This window comes from Aotus nancymaae, unplaced genomic scaffold, assembly GCF_030222135.1.
Source record: "Aotus nancymaae isolate 86718 unplaced genomic scaffold, 86718_ANA_hifiasm-v0.15.2.pri h1tg000041l, whole genome shotgun sequence".
In the NCBI taxonomy this organism is placed as follows: domain Eukaryota; kingdom Metazoa; phylum Chordata; class Mammalia; order Primates; family Aotidae; genus Aotus; species Aotus nancymaae.
In genome coordinates, this window is record NW_026988455.1 from 15,720,846 (window position 1) to 15,742,500 (window position 21,655).

The 21,655-nt window shown below is 46.2% G+C and overlaps 1 protein-coding gene across 1 annotated transcript; it reads right to left on the reverse strand.

Annotated features, from left to right (window-relative positions):
* Nucleotides 1–1,290: 1,290 nt before the first annotated feature.
* DMRT3 (doublesex and mab-3 related transcription factor 3) lies at nt 1,291–16,338 on the reverse strand. The gene is made up of 2 exons (XM_012454479.2): nt 15,534–16,338; nt 1,291–2,980 (listed from the first exon to the last, which is right to left on the reverse strand). Exons 1-2 carry the CDS (start codon nt 15,985–15,987, stop codon nt 2,016–2,018), a joined length of 1,419 nt encoding a protein of 472 aa, XP_012309902.1. The 5' UTR covers nt 15,988–16,338; the 3' UTR covers nt 1,291–2,015.
* Nucleotides 16,339–21,655: the final 5,317 nt, after the last annotated feature.

The following is a 21,655-nucleotide window of genomic DNA, read 5'->3' on the forward strand; positions in this document are numbered from 1 at the left end:
AGGAATTTTTTCCCCTCAAAGGTTTTTCATGCCAAACGTGCCCAATGGAAATAAAAATGAGAAGCCTCTTTTGTTTTAAATATCTCCTTTCCCTGGGAACCCATTCAAGGGTGGGGAGCATTTCAGGCTTAGAGGACTTGCCCTTCTCCTTCCCAGTACTGAAGAACCTTTTCAGACTTACTTACTCCTGCACTGGGAGCTCTCTCTGCATCCTTGTCATGTGGAGGCTTTTATTTATTTGCTTATTTACTTTCCCTTCCACATTCATAAGTTTATTGTCTGACCTAAGCAGTCATCTTATCTTTCAAGCACTTTGAAAAATGGAAACAGTAACTCAGAGAAGTGGTTCGTGTGAACACCACTGAATATTAGTTTGAAAATTCTCTAAATAAAAAAACGTGAGCAAGAAGTTTGTCATATACAGTACCCCAAGAATGTTTTTAAAATGAAAGAAAAAAACCCTGGTTTTCAATGTTTTGCCTCAAACCAGAATGGCGTGGTCTCTAGGTAAAAATGAAGGGGCCAGGTGCAGTGGCTCATGCCCGTAATCCCAGCGCTTTCGGAGGCCACGGCGGGTGGATCTCACCTGAGGTCGAGAGTTTAAGACAATCTGCCCAACATGGAGAAACCCCATCTCTACTTAAAAAAAAAAAAAAAAAAAATTGGCTGTGCACGGTGACACATGCCTGTAATCCCAGCTACTCGGGGGGCTGAGGCAGGAGAATTGCTTGAACCTGGGAGGCAGAGGTTGCAGTGAGGTAACACAGCCAGACTCCATCTTAAAAAAAAAGGAATGAAGGAATGCATGTCTATATTCTGAACGCAAAGCTATGAATTTAACTAATAGAAGCAATAGTTTTCATGGACTGCATACTTCCTACGTCAGGAACTGGGCTACGCACTTTCCTTGCTTCCCACAATCAACTGTACATTGTTGGGAGTTTTCCATTTTTACTTTGTTTTTAATGGGATTCTCCACTAAAATACCTGCTTATCTTGGACTCATGGGTAGGTAACTTGGACAATACATAGAAAGCACGTTCTCTTAAACATAGTAGGCACTCAATAAGTATGTGTTGAAGAAATGAATGGAGGGAATTAATTAACTCCATTCTTGAACAAATTATCTGTGTTTCTGAATGCAGCCCTAAAACTTTGCCATTCATATTTCTCAGGAACGCCTTGTTTAACTGATACTTTGATTCCTGATCCATGCATTAGTAAGTCGTTTTTACATCGTTTCTATTTTTAGAGATCCTCTTTCTACAAGTAGAAATGACATAAACCAAGCTCATCTCCTTAGTTTATTTTTTTTCTAGAGTCCTTAGCATGCTATATTAACCCGACAAAGCTTAATCTTGTGTTCGTTTCACAATACATTTCATGCAGTTCACAGCTGTGATTGGTTTTACATTGACATTACACGTTTCAATTCAGCCATGTGAAAGGAGTAATTCTTAATGGAGTTTGTCTCTGAAAACTGTCCAGGCTTAAATAAGCATATGAGGCAGTTCACTGTATTCTTAAGTGCATCTCTTTAAAATGCAAGGATTTTTAGCATAAGAATATAATGTCCCTGTTTATAGTCCATTTGCAACTGAACCACTTCCTTTAGGTTTCACATATCCTGAGGAATCCACTTTTATAAAATTGCATTCAAGTATATTATTTTATTTAACATTCCAGGTTGGGTTTAGGTGCAAGGCTGACCTTCAGCTTTACATCCCCAAATAAATCTTCCATGGACCCAGCCTTTCCAAGACTATTCTTAACATTAGACTCTCTTTTACAATAAACATTCAGCACTAAAGCCACAGAGCAGAGCTATTTGGCATTTTCCAGTGAAGTGCAAGAAGTTAAATAAGTTATGTTTTTATTGCTAATGTATAGAATCAAGCACAGTCACTTTGTCAAACAGAAGGAAAGGGTATACACAAGATGTGGCCTCTCCTCAGATGCCTCAGGGTCAAAATGCACAGAAAATGTCACCTGGCCGCCACCCATCCAGCACCATTTTAAGATGATGTGTTGAGTATTCTCGAGTCCGAGGAGTCAGACCTCTCGTCATAGTCGTCCTCGGTGTACATGGACTGCTTTGACACAATTGGACACCCATCATCAGGGATGGAAATCCGAGGGTCTTCGGTGGCGCGGGCAGGAAGGACGGGCGAGCTTCTGAAGACGCTGGTAGAGTTACTGGGGAAAGGACTGACATACTGGGACCTCAGCTGATACTGCTGCTGCAGCGTCATGGTGTTCCACAGGGTGACATCATTGGGCAAAAAGGGGCTCGACTGGTTTCTCGCCAAAGTATTCCTCAGCATCAGCGGGTAGCGGGGTGGCTGGGGGAAAGGGTGCTGCAGAGGCACGGCCAAGGGATTGGGGACAACATTACTAGAGTCGGCAGAAAACCTCAATGTGTCTGGGACTCGAAAGGCTGATCCCACAGACCATTTGGAAGATGAGATGGGGTACGAGCTCAAGGTGTGTTCAAAGATGTGCCCGTTGGAGGGCAACACGAGACTCTCGGGTTCTGCAGAAGTTCGCTCTGCTCCCGTGACTGAGGATCGGCTGGACAGCAGGACTTCCACAGCGCTCACCAGGTCCCCCCCACAGCCCTTGAGGATGAGCTCAAGCACTGTTGGCTTCTGGTTGGGGAATATCTTTTTTAACACTTCGAGCGGTGGTCTGTTGGCTTTCAAGCTGAAGGGCAGAGAAACGGTCCCCGAGGGGCCCTCAATCAGGAGGTGATTCTGCTCCGCATGGTACTTGGGGCTGTCAGGGCGGCTCTCAGGGTTGCCTCCATTTTTCTGGACAGCGTACCCCCCTTCATCCACAGACACTATCTCAGGGCTCTCAGGGGTGAAGCAGCCCTTATTCTTTGTCACATCTGGGGAACTCCTCTGGTCAGTGTCTTTGTCGCTGAAGACCTCTGTATTGTCTGCTGAGCTGCCATCTCCAAGTCGCTCTTCAGCCAAATCTGAAAAACAGAACGGCTGAGTTAATCTTTTCCTGGTGTGCATAAAGAGGAACAGATGTGCTCAGAAGAGCCTGTACACATGCTTTTTGGAAGGGCAAATGCATCCCAGTGGGTCATAATATACTACAAACCTTTTTAAAAAAATTTGAACTATGTCACTGGCAAATGAAAAAAAAAACCCCTCTAAATAAAGAGCTAGAAATCAGAGTGACTTCTCAGAATGCTTTGGGCAAGGAAGCTTGTCTTCAACATGGAATGGCTACATGAACCTATAACCACAGAAGATGTGGTTTTCATAGCAGTGACAATCTCAATTGGGAGCGTCTGTGGGACCGGGGGAAACTCCTGGAAGAGCAAAGCTCAGGGAGAAACAGGAAAATGAGCTCAGCTTGTCTTCCAGCTCTTCTTCTGCAAACAAGGTCCCCAGTTGTAATCTAGGGACAGCACCATCCAGATAACCACAGGGAATTTTAATATTTTAAATCTATTTTCCCATAGGCTGATTTTGTGTTAAATACATCTTATGAACCAATCAGTGTGTTTCATCAGGTTACCATGTACGATAGCGAGCTAATTCAATTGCTGAAGTGAAAGATAACTCTATCCATTGAAATCTTTCGTAAGAAGCCACTTGAGGGACTGGCAAACTTGGTTGCCAATAACCTGGGCTAGACAGCAAACAAAACCAGCTGTGAATTCTGGATGGCAGGATAAGTTGCTGGAGAGGAAAAAGGAAGTGGCTAGAAAGGGCTAGAAACTGCATGGGAGCATTATCCATCAATGAAACAATGCATTATCACGATCCACAGCCACAGCTGGCATGAGGCAGATATATGTCCCTGAACTGTTTTGTTGGTAAAGTTCATGGAAAAGACTTGAAGATACCTTTTTTCTTAAGCCAGTGAAATTTGCAGATACCATTGTGTATTATATGAAAAGAAGAAGAAGGGAAAAAAGCTTCCCAAATAAAGCAGATACTTGCTATAAAGTAAACCAGTTGCAAATTTAACATATTGACCTAAGAATATTTTTACCTAATGTCTGGTAATATTGCAGGGCTAAACACACAGAAAAGAGTAAGTCAGAATGGTTTCCTCTGCAGTAGTAAATTCTAACAGGCCTTTATAATAAAGAAACATATTTTGTAGAAGCAAGCTATATGCAAATGGAGTTTTATCCTTTTTTTTTTTGAAACAGTCTTACTCTGTCACCAGGCTGGAGTGCAGTGGTGCGATCTGGGCTCACTGAAATCTCCGCCTCCTGGGTTCAAGCAATTCTCCTGTCTCAGCCTCCTGAGTAGCTGGGACTATAGGCACGCACCACCACATCCAGCTAATTTTTGCATTTTTAGTAGAGACGGGGTTTCACCATGTTGGCCAGGATAGTCTCAATCTTTTGACCTGGTGATTCATCCACCTCGGCCTCCCAAAGTGCTGGCATTACAGGCATGAGTCACTGTTTTATCCTTTTTTGAAACATGACTGGCTGTGGCTACTCAAAGCCGGGGTAGCTGATGGAAAAATGAAAATTCCTTTTTTTTTTTTTTTTTTTTGAGAAAGAGTTTCACTCTTGTTGCCCAGGCTGAAATACAATGGCACGATCTAGGCTGACTGCAACTTCCGCCTCCCAGGTTCAAGCAATTCTCCTGCCTCAGCCTCCTGAGTAGCTGTGATTACAGGCATGCATCACCATGCCCGGCTAGTTTTGTATTTTTAGTAGAGACAGGGTTTCTCCATGTTGATCAGGCTGGTCTCGAACTCCCGACCTCCGGTGATCTACCCGCCTCGGCCTCCCAAAGTGCTGGGATTACAGGCGTCAGCCATTGTGCAAAGCCCGAAAGATGAAAATTCTTAATGACCCGGTTGTTGGGTTGTAAACAATTGCTTTGCCTGTGTTTTCTGCTGCCCTACCTGAATGGCCTCATTGTTGCCTTCTCTGTGAGCACACCTGATTGTGTACAGATAGCCAGCTGGTAAAATTTCATCAAAGCAGCTTCTAGAAACCATCTTCTCCTACACTTGTTATTTTAAAAGGCTTAAAGGCCCACTTATGAACATTCTTCTAATACAGGATGTATCTAAGTGTAACCAAAAAACAAAACTTTGGTCCTTCACAAAGCAATAAATATGTGGCAAACATAAGTAAATAATTTTAAAACATTCTTAAATTCCCTCAGTGGAAGTGTCAACATAAATCTGATAGGAATTCATACTTATCCCAAATTTCCATTTTAATTAAACTGCTTTTTTTTCTTTTTTTTAACTGCTCCTTTTTTAATACAAAATGTAAGATTTCTAATGAGAGGTTCATTTGCAGCTCATACATAAGAAGCCATCTTCACTTTATATAATGACTCTATGACAAAGACTCCATTATAGAATGACTATTTTTGTAAGAGAAATTTGACATATTCTCTCCCACAACTTCTTAGGGTGGGAGACCCAGCTTTTACCTCTTGAGTATTTGAACTCATATAGTATTTGAACTCATGTCCTTGATCCAAAAGAGAAATATAGCAACAAAAAGGCTTCGATAGATTTAGTTTATAATCAGCTAAATCTATTTAAATTTTCCTGACTCATGACCCCATACATACTTCTTGGCTGTTACTCTATTATTAAACATTTGAAAATTATTAAACGATTGAAAACACTTGATAATATATGTTAATATACTATCACTTTTGGAAACTGGAAAAACAAGTCAAATACTCTCCCCATATAAATATGGACATAAAGTACTTCTTTAAAGTACTATGTACTTCTAAAGAGTTTTCTTCTTTTTTTAACTTTAGCCTCTATTATTATGATCAGCACCAAGTATTTATATTTCTGCAAGATACTGGCAGAAACAGAATAAAGGATGAAAAACACCAAGTATAAGACTCACACCTAAATTATGGACTTTATCTTCTGGGGAAATAAGACACACATGCAGGAGAAAAAGCAAACAGGGCCTTGCAGCATTTGCTAAGCCTCGAACATGACGCACATTGTATACCAATGTTCATAGCAGCAGCATTCACAATAGCCAAAAGGAGAAAAAAACCCAAATGTCCATCAGTGCATGAATGTACAAAACGTGGTACACACACACACAGTGGGATATTATTCAGCCTCAAAAAGGAATGGAATTCTGATACATGCTATAACATGGATGAACATTGACGGCATTAGGCTACATGAAATACGCCAGACACAAAAAGACAAATACCGTATGACTCCACTTATATTCTATACCAAGAATGGGCAAATTCAGAGGGAAAGTAGAAAGGTGGTTGCCAAGGGCTGGGAGGAAAAGGGAATGGGGAGTTATTGTTTAATGGGTATGGAGTTTCGGTGTGGAATGATGAAAAGGTTCTGGAGATGGATGGTGGTGATGGCTACACAACATTTTGAATAAACTTAATGCCATTGAATTATACAGCTAAATACGGTTAAAATTGTAAACTTTATGTTATATATACTTTACCACAATAAAAAAAGAAAAAATATGTCATACGGTGTCACAGTAACGAGGAAACAATGAAGAGATTTTTTAAAGCAAGAGAAACAAATGGTCCTTCTTGGGAATAAAAGGTACATAAGCACAGCTGGAAAGCTTAAAGCTCAACTATTTTTAAAAGAAATGTGTGAACCAAATAGCTTTGTGTTTTAAAAGGTACCCCTGCCCCCGCTTTGGAAAAGTTTCAAACACTGAAAACATATTAGGAAATGTTTTTTGAGGTCTGTCAACCAAATTGACTCTTGCACAGTACACTTCAGGCTCCAGAAGAAAGTGGATCAAACAGCAGAAGGCTAACTTAAAGGGGAGTTAGGGAATGAGCTTCCCACTAACCTAGTGACTCTACCATTATAAAAATGTAGTCTTTTTTTTTTCCAAGGTAGCAACAGATACACCGTCCCAATCAACTGAATACAGGATTCAGCAGGATTACAGGATTACAACTCTGACAATACAAAATTCCACTTTGTACCTATTTTCCTAAGTTCTTCGGAACAGATGGTGGTGGAATCTTATGTCGATGCCGGCTTGTTTAGCAACTGTGAGTTCTCAAACTGTGAAAGTCACTGTCTCATTTTGTTGTGTTACCCTTTGCCCTGCTACTGGGATATGCTAGTGCATCATGCACTTCTGGTTACTTGTCAAGGAGTGGTGATTGATAGATTATGCTGAATCCTCCACACTCTCTCCGCAGGTTTCTGTGTTGATCATCACCCACTCCAACAGGGTATCTGGCTGTGCCCAAAATATGAGAAAAGCTAAAAGGATGTCTCAGGAATCAAATCTACAAATTCAGGGTATACTAACCAGCTGAGCTTAGCACTGTTTATACTGTGTTCAAAGGAAAGACAAAGATGATGAAAGAAGCAACAAGGAGAGCACACCTATGAGGGTCATGCACCAGAGCCACATACAAAGTCCTGCTAAGGAGTGCTGGGTGAACGGAATCCCCATCAACATCTAGGTTTTTGGAGCTTTAAAACCAGGCAAAGGAAGACTAGCCTCTAACTTTGCACCAAGAATAATTCACCAAACAAGAATTTCTGAAGGGCACAATATACAGTCCTTGCAATTTTGTGGCACTATGGTGTGTAGTACTGGTTGTATTGTAAATTATTCTATTATAAATACAGACTTGCACAAGTAATTATAGAGGGTGAGTTTTGAGCCCAGTGATAAAGTATAACAACAGGTATTTCTTTACATCTCAAGATTATTTCCTAAATAAACTTTACAAATCATTCTAGTTGGTTTAAAACACAAAGGCTTTTTCAGACATAGAAATGTGAAACTCCCAACTAACAAAATAAAATAGGAAATAATCCTGAAACACTTTACCTTCTTTCTTCTTGAAACTGAAACCCTAATTCCTAAGACATTAAGAGTGTATTTCAACTGATAATATTTTTGCCCCTGGTAGATGGGTGTAGAAAGTCAAAACTATTAGTCAAACGAGGAAGTATCAATTTTATCAAATATTACAAATATTATTGAAAGTGATAGAGTATGCTGTTTCTATCGCTAAACATGTAGCTATTGTAAAAATCTTACTAAATATTCACTCTTCCATCACAGATTTCATGGGGCAGAAACACTTATAGCCATCTCTTAAATAAACTGCATTAGGGTAAAAAAGGTTTTTAAAAGAAGTAGATATTCAATTGAAAAGAAAAGTTTTTCTATAGATAACAATGATACTAACTTCAAAATATGTATGCCACAAGATGACTACAATACTTTTCTTTTTTTTTTTTTTTTTTGCTACAAGACTTTTAGCTAAGGAGAGAAAATAAACACTTATAAAAGTGACTTTCAATCTAAAATTATAGTTTGAAAATATAACTTTCTTTAGGGAAGTTTTTCATATGAAAATGCAATTTAGTAAAAAAAATGTATAATTTGAAACACTTTGAGAAAGTCTACCACATATGAGAAACAAACATTCTACTCAAGATGCATAAAAGTGAAAAATCTTTCTGACTTAGATGTCATAGGCTGTATCCATTATATCCAGTTATATCTACAAAAGTAAAATAGTTCTTACATACAGAATGAAAACACAGAAAAATTAGCATAGAGAGGAATATTTCCTAGCTCAAGTCACTGGACTCCCCCACCCCTTTTGAAATCGTGTCATGCATTTTGAAACATAGATTGTCATATCCTCATCCGGGCAAGGGAGGGAGCCCAAGCAGGATGAACTTCCACAGGAGACCACTGCCTAGTCAGAATTCTAACCACAGACACATTTCACATTTTCTGTTATCTTTATCTCACACTGGAAGTGATGAATCAAAAAAAAAAAAATCTGAATAGTTGAAGATCTAAAGAACACCAGGGTATGATCTCACTCTAAAAACCTTCCTTTCTTCCTGGGTGGGGTGCTGGGGTGGGGGAGGGTTGTGAAAAGTTATATATATATATGTACACACACGCGCGCGCGCACACACACACACACACTAGCCATACTTTGCTTTTTAAAAAATCATTAACAACACTGAATTAACAATGTACGAAGGAATCAGAGTGGTTCCTTGACACTAATATTTTGGGGGAATATTACTAGAGATAGGACTGGGCTTAAGAAAGTATGGTTTATAACTGTGGACCTCATATATTTTGTAAAAATTTAGTTTTTATTTCTTTCTTGACTCAGAAGGAAATACTTTCCAAGAAGCAGAGGAGAAATTACCTACAAATCTACATGTTTATTTGGTACCTTCAAAAATGTACCTGCCTATCATCCATCTATTTAACAAATGCCTTACTATGCTCTCATGTATGGTGCTGGGTAAGATTATACAGAGATGATCAAAGCATTGCCTCCTGACCACTGAGAGGCTTACAGATTCCTAAGTAATCTTTTGTAAAATTCCAAGTAGGCTACAGTTGGTCATATTTTACAGTGGAATACAGCAAATAATTCCAAGGGTAGCAGGTGGGCAGACCATGGCGTCTTCACAGGAGGCACTATTGTTTTAAATGCTCACATATAAAGATTATGGGTGCCAGAGATATATATTGAACTAAACAAAGTAACAGTGGGAAAAAAGTGGAACACTGATCCCAGCTCTGTAAAATTTATGTCTGCTTAGTTGTTGTAATCAAGAGATTAGAAATTTTGTAAAGAATTGATATGCTGAGTGTTAAGTTTTTCGTAATTATTACTGTTATTTGGTACTTAATTGTGCCTTTTACAGCTGTTTATACAATAAAATGCAAAAAAAATAAAACCCACACCTAGTTATTTTAGTTTCCCTTCTGAGAACAGTAGTATGTGTTGCGTTGCTCGGGCAAAGGGATGACTCACTAAATCGATGTGGGACGTAACTGGCACAATCACAAGGCGGTGGACCTGTGAGGACCAGCTGTCCCACCACGGCATCCTCCACCTTTGCCATGAGTGTCCATGCATACACCATCAGGGCCACACAGGACTAGACAAGGGGGTCCAAGGACCTGAGCAGCTAATGGCTAAAGGGGCTGCAACACGTTAAAAGCGGGGGAAGAAAGGAACAAAGCAATAGGTGAGGAAGAAGGGAAGAGGAAGAGGAGGTAGGCGGGCAGGCAAATGGCCTTTTACTGGGCTCAGTCCTTTCTTGTCAGGAAGAAGTGCAACATTTCCAGAAAGGGGCTCCAAGTTCTCCTGGGACTTTGATTTATGAAGATTTATCCCTTTTCTCTCTGTAAAGCTGTTAGAAGAAAGTGCTGACTGGCTGCAGCAAAGAATTTCTCATCAATGCTCTTTGATTGTATTTTGCAAACAAAATGCCTGTTGCTTGGTAACATTTCACTTGAGCCTGACCTTCTCTGAAAGTTATTGCTATCAGATTCGATTTACACTGTCCTCCTGTGATTACTGTAATCTTTTAAACCAGGAGTTCATCCATCAGGGAAAAAGAAAAGTTGGTTGTGTAAGTCGAGAGCACGGCTATCCTCCAGATTTATAACACCAAGGAGTGATTTGGAGGTGGGGAGAGGTTCTTTCTCAGATGGCAGTAGAACTCTGGTTCCTAGATGTGGAACACACCCTCATTTTTCCTGCCAACTGGTCCCCAGATCCACATGATAGACCCCAGTGCTTCCCCCACACCAGTCCCACGCAGATCAGGATCTGCAGAGAAAGAACTAGGAGATGAGCACAGGCTTCCCCACCGCCAAGGGGTGCCCTGCGTGGGTACTGGGACTGGGTGAGGAAGGCCGAGGCCTATGGTTGCCAGGTAATATAACAGGACGTCCAGTTAAGTGGGAACATCAGATTAACAATGAAGAATTTCTAGTAAAAGTATGTCCCATGCAATATTGGCATCCTATTTTTTGTTTGCATGATTTCTGCAAAAGCTGGCAACTCACCTCGGGACTTTGGACTCCTGCCTTGGGAAGGAGCTGGTAGTGAAGCTTAGGACGAGCAGAGAGGGAGTGGTGGCAAGAGCTGGACGTGGGAGAGACAAGGGATGTGGCTGTCTCTGGGCGGTTCCTGAGCTGCCCACAGTGAGCGAGGAAAGAGCTGGCCCCTGCAGGCATCGAGGAGCTGGGCTCTGTTGCAGCTCCGACCCCCTGGTGCAACGGGACAGCGGCAGTCCAGTGTGGCCGCAGGGTCCTCCCCTCCACTGCCCCCAATCTTTACCACTACCTTGAGACCGCTGTAGCCAGGGTCCCAGTCCTGGGCCAGTTGCCACAAGCCCCCCAACACACACACCATCTGTACTGCATGCAAACCAGCCAAGCCAAGAGCTGGGAAGACCCCTCCCTGGCAGTGGCAGCATCCCAGCCCCAAGAGCCAGCCCTGGGGCAGGGTTTGGAAGAGATCTTAGTGCCTGTATGTGTATTCCTTTTTATTTGGTTGTATTTTGTTTTTTAAAATGCAACTGAGTCAAACCCTTGTTTTTTAAAATGTTTTTTAAATTTTGTTTTTTAAAATGCAACTGAGTCAAGGGGTTTGATTTGACTCACCTTCAAATCAAGCCATCTTAAAATGAGACCCTGTTTTTCAATTCACAGGTACCCTTTCTTCATAAATGGTTTTTGGTATTTCCTGCTTTTCATTTCCTCCTAGCCAACAGTCAGGTTTCCCATCCTGGCCTGGACGAGTGTTCCGTAATACCCACTACACTTGCAGGTACTTTACTTTGGGAAAAAAATAAAGAAAAAAAAGGAAGTGGATCTGGTAGGACCCAATCAAGCTGGAGCAGAAAAGCCCAGAGGCAAGCATAAAGATGCTAGGAGGGTCAGGGCAAGAGGAAAAATAAAATAAAAGCAGTTTTCCAAAATCTCCTTACTTCTCCCTCATAGTTATCTTGTTTGCTCCACCCCCGTCCCACAATAAATCAACAGGAAAGAAGATCCTATTTTCCCATATGATCCTGCTCTCTCATTCCTAACCAACTATGGTTTTGATTTCTTTTTCCCTTTAAGTGCATTTAAAAGAATGTGTGTACATATTCATTTTGATGGCAAATAGAGACCCAGGAAGACTCTATAGCCAAAGATCTTTCTTCTCCTCACACCAAAGTCTAAGGCAACCCACGAGATTCCCCTGGAGGAAAAGTTGGGGGTGGGGAAGGGAGCCACAACACAAGAATGTAATTTTAGCTTTTCACCTTGGCGGTGACCCTTAACTTCCCTCAGCTCTTGAGCCCACGTCCTGAAAGCTGGCTAGGCTGGTTGAGACTGCTGATTCAGATACACTGACAGTTGGAAGACCTTCATGCCTCCTATATTTTCATGGGGAGAAGGAGTATGAGAAGAATGTAGAGGGAATTTAGAAGAATAAATGAACTCAACAGTGTATGTGTATATATATATATACACACAAAAATATACAGCTGATATTAGAATTTATATTTAAGCTACAGATACAGCTTTTAATAGATATATAGCTTAATATATCTATATATGCAAATATATAGCTTAATATATCTATATATGCAAATATATAGCTTAATAAATCTATATATAGCTTAAATCAAAATGTTGGGCTCAATCAAAATCTAATAATTAATTCCAGGTGCATCATAGATGGTAATCAAAGAGCAGGAGAAATCTACATTCAAAAAGAAAAAAGAAAACTTCATAACTAGAAGTAAAAACCACTAGAATATGAAAATTTTCCTTAAAAACACCACACATTGAAAGGGATGTTCAACATACTACACCATTAGATAAAATAACCCCAGTCCTTTAAAGACTCTAAAGCAAAATTTGAGAAAAATTTCTTCCAATTACAAAACTGAGTTTTGATGTGAATATGTCACTCCCTAAACTGGGTGGTTTTTCTCCAGTGATTCACAGCAAACATACACTTTCTTAAGGCATGTGCTTTTCTCAAAGATTTCTTGAGAGGAAAGACTCCATGTGCTTTTGTATACAAGAAAAAGAAATTCTCTCTCCATAGCTATGTACTAAAGAGGCCCTTTGCCCTGCAAAAAGACCAACCACATTTTAAAATCAAAGTTCACAAAGTAATAGATCTACACTGCCAGCAGATATTTAAAGATTTCTGCTGGTCTGTCTACTTAATGTACATGTGGACCTACCATTCCAATAGAGATCTGCTTACTCTCTACATATAGTGAACTACTTATACAGGAGTAGTTCTGACATTCTTCTAAATACATATGGAATGTTATACACAAATACATTATCAGAACAACTGCAAAAAGGGTATAATACATATAGCAACAGGCAGTCTCAGTGGGCAGTTGTCTCCAACTTAAACCCCAAATGGAGTTTATTCCTACAAGCACTGCGTAGAATGGATCCACTTGTATGCTTGTCTTCCTAAACAATTATCTATTATTCTCCTATCTTTCTCCCCACTCCCCATCAGATTAGTGATTGGCTTTTTCAAAAAAATGAATTATGGGGTCAAATCAACTGAAAGAAGAAAACAAAAGTTGTGTACATCAATATGCAAGGTATGGGGTGGGGGTGACTAGCTGGAATCTGAGTCCCCTTATGCCTCAGTCCCCCAAAGTCATCACTTTGACCTCTCCTTGTGATAAATCCTATTCTCTTTTGCAATTACCTGTTTTCAATTTGGAAGGCTTAGGCTATCACTGAGTATTAGGTAGGAGTAAAACAGAGAGCACAGCTCTGGTTTGTCCAGTTGAAATCCGTTTCCTTTTTCTATTCTCCCAAAGAGTGTATCCTGCTGCCGCTGCTGCAGCTGCTACTCCGCCTTCCTGCCTGCCCTCACTCCTCCTCCTCCTGGGGTTGTGTTTTTAGTTTTGTGACTCTTCAGAAATCATGAGCTTTGGCTATCCCAAAGAACACTCTGAAGAACACAGGATGTGAAAGGAATCCCCTTGGACAGAGACCACAGAACCCAATGCCCTATCACAAGAGTGCTGCTGGGCAGGTGGCCACTGCAAAATGCTACCTCTGATATTAACTCAGACCTCTGCCCTAGTCCCAGGGGAAACGGAACCAGAGAAGCTGGAAATGGAAAAAAATTAAGAAAATATATTGGTACAAATCCACTTCTAGAGCTGAGACCAAACTCCTCCTAGTTACTTGTTCAAACCTATGGGAGAAAAAAAATCGCTAAAACCTTTTTCTCCTCCCCTCTCATTCCTCTGTGGCAAATCTATAAATATAAAAAGATGAGACAGACAAAATAGAGGACTGGTGAGCATTCCTGAGAAATGTTTATATGCTAACTTGGATTAAATATCCACAAAATCCAAGTTCAGCAAACTCTCTTCCATCTTTAAAATTCCCAGCTCTTCTCTTACACAGGCTGTTCTCAGAGCTTCAGGCCTGGATAGCATGACTGAAAGACAGGGCAAAAGAACTGGACCTGCCAGCCACCCATGACTCACCACAAAACAGGTGAGTCTGCATCATTTCCCCAGCTGCACAGGATCCAGACAAAGCAGTCCTGTGCTCCTGAAAGCCTCTCTCCAAATGCTAGGGTACTGTCTTTAGGGAGTTGGCAGGTCAGTGTAGGTACCAGCTTTGCCACAGTTCTACCTACAGGAGGGCTCTGGACCTTCCCACTCCTAATTCCAGCATTCCTCCTTCCGGGAGAAGGTGGGCCATTTTCCTTTGTGCATTTGACCCAGAGAAACACCAAACACATGTCCACTGAATTTCAAGAGCCATCAGAAGAGCTCTTGGGCTGGGCAGAACCGCAAGCTAGAAATTCCCAAGGAGGGGAGAGACTTAAGAGACCCAACTCAGGTCTGCCAAGCTCAGGAGGCCTGGAGGAGAGAAACGGATGGGTGATGGGGGATCAGATTTTGTTTTTTATTTCTTTAAACCACGAAGACAGCTGAGGGCAGCCTGGGGAACAGTGTTAAAGGATCTAGGAGGTTCTGCAAAGGAGTGAATTCTGGAGCACCAGATTCTTGGTCCCGCTATCAGCTCAGGAGCCTTTTGGGACCTTTTTACGATCATTGCTAAATGGAACTTCTTTCACCAATTACAACAGTCTGGAGGCCACGGAGCAAAGTTAGAAAGGCCATGGGGCAAAGCTAGAAAGGCCATGGGATCTCAGAGTTGGAATGCTCGTCCTCAAATTTTCCTGGGCCCTGAGCCGGGCCAGGACGGGCCGGCTGGGCGGGGCAAGGCCGAGAAGCACAGGCAGCTCAGAGTCAGCCAGTGCTGGGCCTTGGCTCCTTCCCTACATATACCCATTCCAACCCCCAAATGCGAGGCCCTCTAAAACCCGCAGCCCGGAAAACTCTGCCCCACGTAGGGCAGTGTGCCCGCCTGCGTTTTAATTTGGTCCCGTCTCGACTCCGTCTATCTCCCTGCTCAATCTGACACGTTCCCCTTTAACCTGGGGAAGGCACCTGGCGACCTTGATGCACAGTCTCGTGGTGTGGCTCCCGGGAGGCGCCTTCCCAGCGGGCGCGAGTGCCACCCGCGCTGGGTCCGGCTTCTCCCGGGAGAGGAAACACCGGCCTGGCGGAGGGTGGGAAGGAAAGCTCCGCCAGGCCCACTTCCCAAAACTTTGCCTCCAGGCCTCCCAGGCGGAGCTGCAGCAGGCACTCCGAAGTTGCCCAAGCGCCCGGCCAAACTCCCGCACCGCAGACGCTCTTACCTGGCTTGGCGAGCTGCGCCTGCAGAGCCCCGGGCTGCGGCTCGGAGGTCCAGCGCAGAGCAGCGGCCGCGGCCAACTCGACAGCAGGGCGCGGCGGCGGAGGCTGAGACGGCTGAGAGGCCGGCGGCGGCTGCGGGGCGGCGGCGGCGTCCCCGGGCGGCGGGGGCCCGGGCAGTGCGCGCAGCGAGTCGGGGATGAGGCTCTCCAGGCTCTCGTTGGCTTGCTGCCGGCGCAGCGCCACCTGCGCCGCCATGACCCTCTGCCGCTCGATGATGAGGATGCACTTCTCGCAGGTGCAGTCCTTGAAGCGGCAGTAGCGCTTGTGGCCCTTGAGCCAGGAGAGCACGCCGTGGTTGCGGCAGCGCGCGCACTTGGGCGTGCGCTGCAGGGGCGCCCGCGGCGGCTGCGACACCGGGCCGCCCATGTACAGGTAGGGGGAGCCGTAGCCGTTCATGCCCCAGGCTCCCGGATGAGTTGGCGGGCTGGAGGCGAGAGCGGGCCAGGGAGCGCTGGACGGCGGGGTTGCGAGGCACGCTCAGGGGCGGCCTCCGGGCGGCGCGACCCTTGGTCCCGTAGCCCCGGCGGTTGGGTGTGCCCCGGAGCAGCTGGAGGTGCCGCAGCCGTCTCTCCAGCTCCCTCGGCGCCGCTCACAGCTCGGCCTCCCGGCTCTCGCCCAGCCAACCCCCAACGCGGGCCGCTGCTTTGGGCGCGCAGCCCAGTCGGCACGTCCTCCCTTGCTAAGGCGCAGCGGCGGCTGCAAGGAGCGGGCGAGAGCTCTGATTAAGGTCTGAACCAGCTCGTCTGCAGCTCCCTCGCGCGCTGGCCGGACCCAGCACTTCCTCCGCCGCCCTCCTCCTACCCCTCCTCCTTCTCACCGCCACCCCCACCCCTGGGGTCCCGGTCTCCTTGCACTCCCCGCCCCACGCCTTCCTCCTCCTTTGCTCCCCTCAGGTCCCTGCACTTCACCTTCCTTGCCACCTGCAGCCAGGCCACGCTCGCGGGGGCGCTCACGGCCCCCTCCTCCAAGTCCTCTCCGCTACCCGAGCCTGCAGCGGGAGACTGCAGCGCTCCGGAACGCAGCGTGCTCGCAGGGCGGAGAAGGGGAGGACCAGAGAGAGTGAGGGTGGGGGTCCATGTAAGGGAGTGAAGTGGCTGCTCCCCTTCTCTCTCTTCTCCTCCCTTCAGTCCTGCTGTGGCCGCGTTTTTCCGAGCCCAAGGCCGCTTTTATCCCGACGTTTGGCCGCAGAAACTCAGCTCCTGGAGAACCCGAACCTACGGGAGTGTTGAGGGTGCACCACAGACCTGGGTGGAGTTTAGGATAGGGGATTGGAGTGATGTTGGTTTGGGAAAGTTAGGCTCTTTTCTTAATTTCCTTTTAAAACGTATTTTTTTTTTTTATCTTTTGTTGCTTTGGGAGAAAATGTTTGTGGAGATCTGCCGGCCCAAGGATGACAACCCTTTTTTTTTTTTTTTTTTTTTGCAGGCAAATTTTACTTTTCTACCCTCCTCTCCATGTTTTAATATAAAACAATATCCTGAAAAGGTCAGGGACGTACGTGCTCCCGGAAAGAATTTGCTAAGCGCCAGGTATAAACTTTCAAGGAGCAGACGCAGAAGCCACATTAGCGCCCTCAAAGTTATCTCTTCCCTCTCTCCCAGCAGCCACTGGAAGCAAACGGAAGTCTGGAGCCAGCCACTCAATTCAAATCCCCAAGGATTCTGTGATTTAGTTATGGATATGGGATAGGGCCACTTTTCACCCCTTAACCCACAGACCCCAGTCATAGATGTCTTGGAGGAGAGGGTCCTTGCACAAGATGACAGCAGAAAACTTCGTTTAGATTATTTGTGTGTTCCCATTCTCCCAGGAGTAGCCGGTTTGGACTAGTGCAGACTATTGCTATATATGCATAAGGAAGGCCCTCTCCCTCGCGCCTCCCCCCTGCCCATCAGCAAATAAACAAAAACCAAAAAACAGGTGGATACACTGGAAGCAGAACAGCACAATAGCTCTACGCGAAGCGGGGCCGTTCCAGAGCCTTCGGTAGGTACACTTCTAAGTGTTTGCACCAAGCTCATCTCCTGGCGGGGAATCGAATGCTAGATGAAAGCGGGCAAGTCCGCTGCAATGCCCGACCCCTCGTGGGCACAGAGACCCTTGTCCCTCCGGGAGGCTACTTTTCTTCCTTTTCTCTGTACTCTCCTGGAAGTAAGCAAACAACCCGAAAACGTTCCTCTGGTGTTTGCTGTGAATTCAAGGGAAGCACCTCCAGGCGTTCTAGCAGCCAACCCTCTGCCTAGAAGGCTGATTCGCGGAGGAGAGGAGGGTTTAAAAACGAACCCGGTTGTGTGTTTCCCTTGAAGCCTTTAGCTGTCACGTATCATACACGTCCGTGAGATGGGGATCGCGGAAGACTGACCTGGAGTGTGGACAAGAAGCCCTAGCATTCGAGTGGGAGGCCATCCTCCAAAGCCACGTGGGGTAGGGACCCCTCGGTCTTGCCCCTTCCCCCACCACTTTAATCCTTCCTCTAGTCTCAGCCTTCTCTAGGAAAACAAGCCCTAAAGCACAACTGGAAGAAGTTTCGTAAGCTCTGGGAACAGGAGGCAGAGGTCGCCCGCAGCCCTGTAGGCCCGAGGCTAGGAAGTGAGGAGCTAGACAGGAGTCATTTAACGCGCTGAGGTACAGAGGGCCACGAATGACACCTTATCTGAAAACTATCGCGCTGAAACCTCCGGGTCTCTTGGAAACGTGGGGATCAACTTTTTTCAAAACCAAATTTCTTCCGATTTTCTTCAAATGGTCAGTGAAACGAGGGAGTTGAAAGAACTTGAGCATGAATAAATTTTTAAAAGGAAAGCAGAAGAGCTCTGCACCAGGTTTGTGGGGGCATTCTCACTACCAAGGCGACCCCTCTTCCCCGTTCCTCCCTCGGTCACCTAGCCACCCTAACTCCTTGCCACTCAAACAGTCTGGCATTATTTGGTCCCGGGGGCCCGTTTCACTCCGGTGCACATCGGGGGCTGAGATCTAAATACTCATTTGATATAGTGCAGTAATCCTTTTCTCATATTTGATGGGAATGTTTTCCATATCCCAGTATTTGACAACATCTCCCTATAGGGACAGGTTTGTATTTATGTTGGTAAAATGTCCCCTGCCTCAAAGTCTATTGTAACCCAACACCTGACAACCCCGAGTCCCATTTCTGTTTGCAGAAAGGGTTTATTCAAGCACATAATGGGATCCCAGCAGAAAGCCTTTCAGAACAAGGGGCTATGGTAAACTTCACCACATGAACTCCGTTTCCAGGGCTATTAAGCTTTTAATTGGAAAATAGCAGAGGAAATTTCAAGGTGACTATAACGTGTTAGCAGTTAGTGCAGACAAGAAAAGCCGGAGCGGGAATGAATGTAGAAAGCATATGGTCGAAATCACATTTAGGAGGAGCGGCCTACTTCTACTAAGTCCCCGTAGCTTACACACGTATGGGAAAAATCATCAAAGAAATTGGGAAGGGGAGGGGGAGGATTACAAGTAAATGTAACCTCACTAGACTAGATCCACTGGTGCTCTCCTCTGGATGGTGTGTGTTCTCAAACCGCAATTAACTGAGTAGAACCGTGACAGATAACAGTGGAAGAGGGAAAAATAATGTGCATCTGTGGGTCTTTCTCAGCACGAAATATCGCTGGGTGTGTGTATATGTAAAAGCTCAGGATGCAGGTGCCCTTGCTGAGAAAGTGAGGATGTTCTGACTCCAGATCTGGGAGTTCTGGTAGGTGCTCCTCATCCAACTAATACGTAATGAAAACGACAGTTTCCGATTGTCCCTGTTGTGTAACAGGAAATTCTCTGCTGGGTTCTCATGGAAGTGGCGGGGTGTGTGTGTCTGGGGGGGGTGTCAGGGTTCCTATTTTACTGTTTTCATTGCGACCACGGTGATGTCGGTGCAGGCAGATGCTGGAAGCCAGAGCGTGTAGAAACCCCTGTGAAAGCAGGAAAACTTGTCCCCTCTCCCTGTGCGTGAACTTAACTACTCAGCTCTCACCCGGTCAGCTTCTCGACCTCGCTCTTCGGCCAGCTTCAAATTGAAAGGGGTTGGGGAAGTCTAGCCAGGCAGTAGGACATCCAGCAATCAATTTCTGAAGATGGCAATAATGTCCTAGTTCTCCCTCAGTTGGTTGGGGACAGACTCATGCAAACCCCCCATGAGATCCCCGAAGCCGCCCTCCGGGGCCGGGGTGGAGAGCAGAGGCCGCTTGGGGTGGGGTGGGGGATGGCTGAACCCGCGTCGAGCGGCCGGGGGACACCGCTGAACAGAGGGGAAGGTCCTGGACTGTCATGTCCCCACACAATTTTGGAAGGGAAGGAGACGGGCCGCAGTCGGAGGCCTGCTCGAGATCCCCACGTGCCGAGGCCTTTTGGAACAAACGGGGAGCAGAACGGCCTGTTACATCGCTGGCTCTAAGCTGACCGGGCAGCAGCAGCCAGGTCCTTCATGTTCTCGAACTGTCGAAGCCAGCAGAGGCTCACGCCTAGGATCCAACGCTCTCACCCTTGCGGATTCCTCAGACCCAGCCCGGATACAAGACCGCGCCCGCCTTTTCTGGGGTTGAGGTGTCGCTACTGCACGGCTGCGTCCGAGGGCCCAGAGCCGCGACCTCAGCCCCGCGCTTTCGAAGGAACTGGAAAAGTGCGCGCCTGGGACGCTCCCCGCTGCGCGGCGGCCCCGGAAGTCCTTGGGCGCAGCCGCCTGTCCGGTCTAGCCTCGACCCCCCGTCAGGAGCGCCCGCAGCGGACCCAACGCGGAGGAGTAGGAGGGCCCGAGTCCGGCTGGGGGCGTCGGCCAAGTCCCCACACCATCTTGGGAGGGAGGGTGACAGGTCGCATACCGTGTCTACCTTAAGTGCGAAGGAGAAAACACGTCTCCACCAAGGTAAAATGAGCAGCGCTGATTTTAAATCTTGATAGTCTTTCCCCTGCGACTTTAAAACACAGGCTGAGGAAATACTTTTAGATAATGTAAGCAACACTAAGGGACAAGGAAAGTTTCTCTTCCTCAGAACGTTGGCTCTCAGGGCTCTGGGGCACTTCTTCCCCGGGACAGGCCACTTTTAAAAAAATCTCATCCGCCTCCCGCCTCCTCCCTTGCAGTCCCTGAACAAAGACCAGCCGCGGAGAAAGCAGGCGACTGTGCGCGCTTCTGGGAAAGCTTTTGGCTTCATGGGCCCGAGTAAAAGAGGGGAAACGGCCGGCGCCGCCAGCACCCCAGGAAGAGTGGGCGCGAACTTAGCCTGGAAACCAGGCAGAGGCGCCCTGCGGAGACGCGAGAACTGGGACTAGTTAGGCTGAGGGACGCCCCACTCAGTCTAACAGAGGCCTGGGCCCTCCCCTCACTTTCCCGACCCGGGAACCTTCAGGGCGGGGCAACTTCCGGAGTGCTCGGGGGTCCCGCCCACCAGACGCGCCCCGCCTGCCCCTCCCTCCCCGGCTTTGCGGGCCGCGGCTTTGAACTGTGGAAAAGTTTAGTTTGCTGGTTGTTTGGACTGGAGGGCTGCGGGGGCGGCGACGGGAGGAACTGAAACAAGTGGCGAAGGAGGGGCGGGTCCACGCTTCCTCGGGCAGGCGGACAGGGGAGGGGTAAGGGGACGTCTTTTAAAGGTGAGATTCACGAATGGTTGGCAGTGGCCCAGCTTCTAAGGCGCGGGGCCTAGAAGGCTGTGGATCTAAGGCCTAGTCCGCGTGTGCGCGGAGGGCGTAGAAGAGCCAGGGCCCCACGCCAGTTTCCCGGGCAAAATTCCCAGAGGGACAGCGGCGCGCGGGCAGGCAGCCACGATTCCCTACCCCTTGACAGGCTGCCCTTAGGGTTTCTTTGTAAAGCGCGACGACGCGTTCTCAAAAGCGCCATTAATGCGAGTTGATGCAAAGCGTCAAAATGCGGTGCAAAACACGTATTCGCGGGGAACCTGTTCAGCATTAAAGTTCAAGTGGAGCGGAGGGGGCTGCATTTTAACATTTTTATTATTTTTTGAGACGAAGTCTCGCTCTGTCGCCCAGACTGGAGTGCGGTGGCGCGATCTCGGCTCACTGCAACCTCCGCTTCTCGGATTCAAGCGAT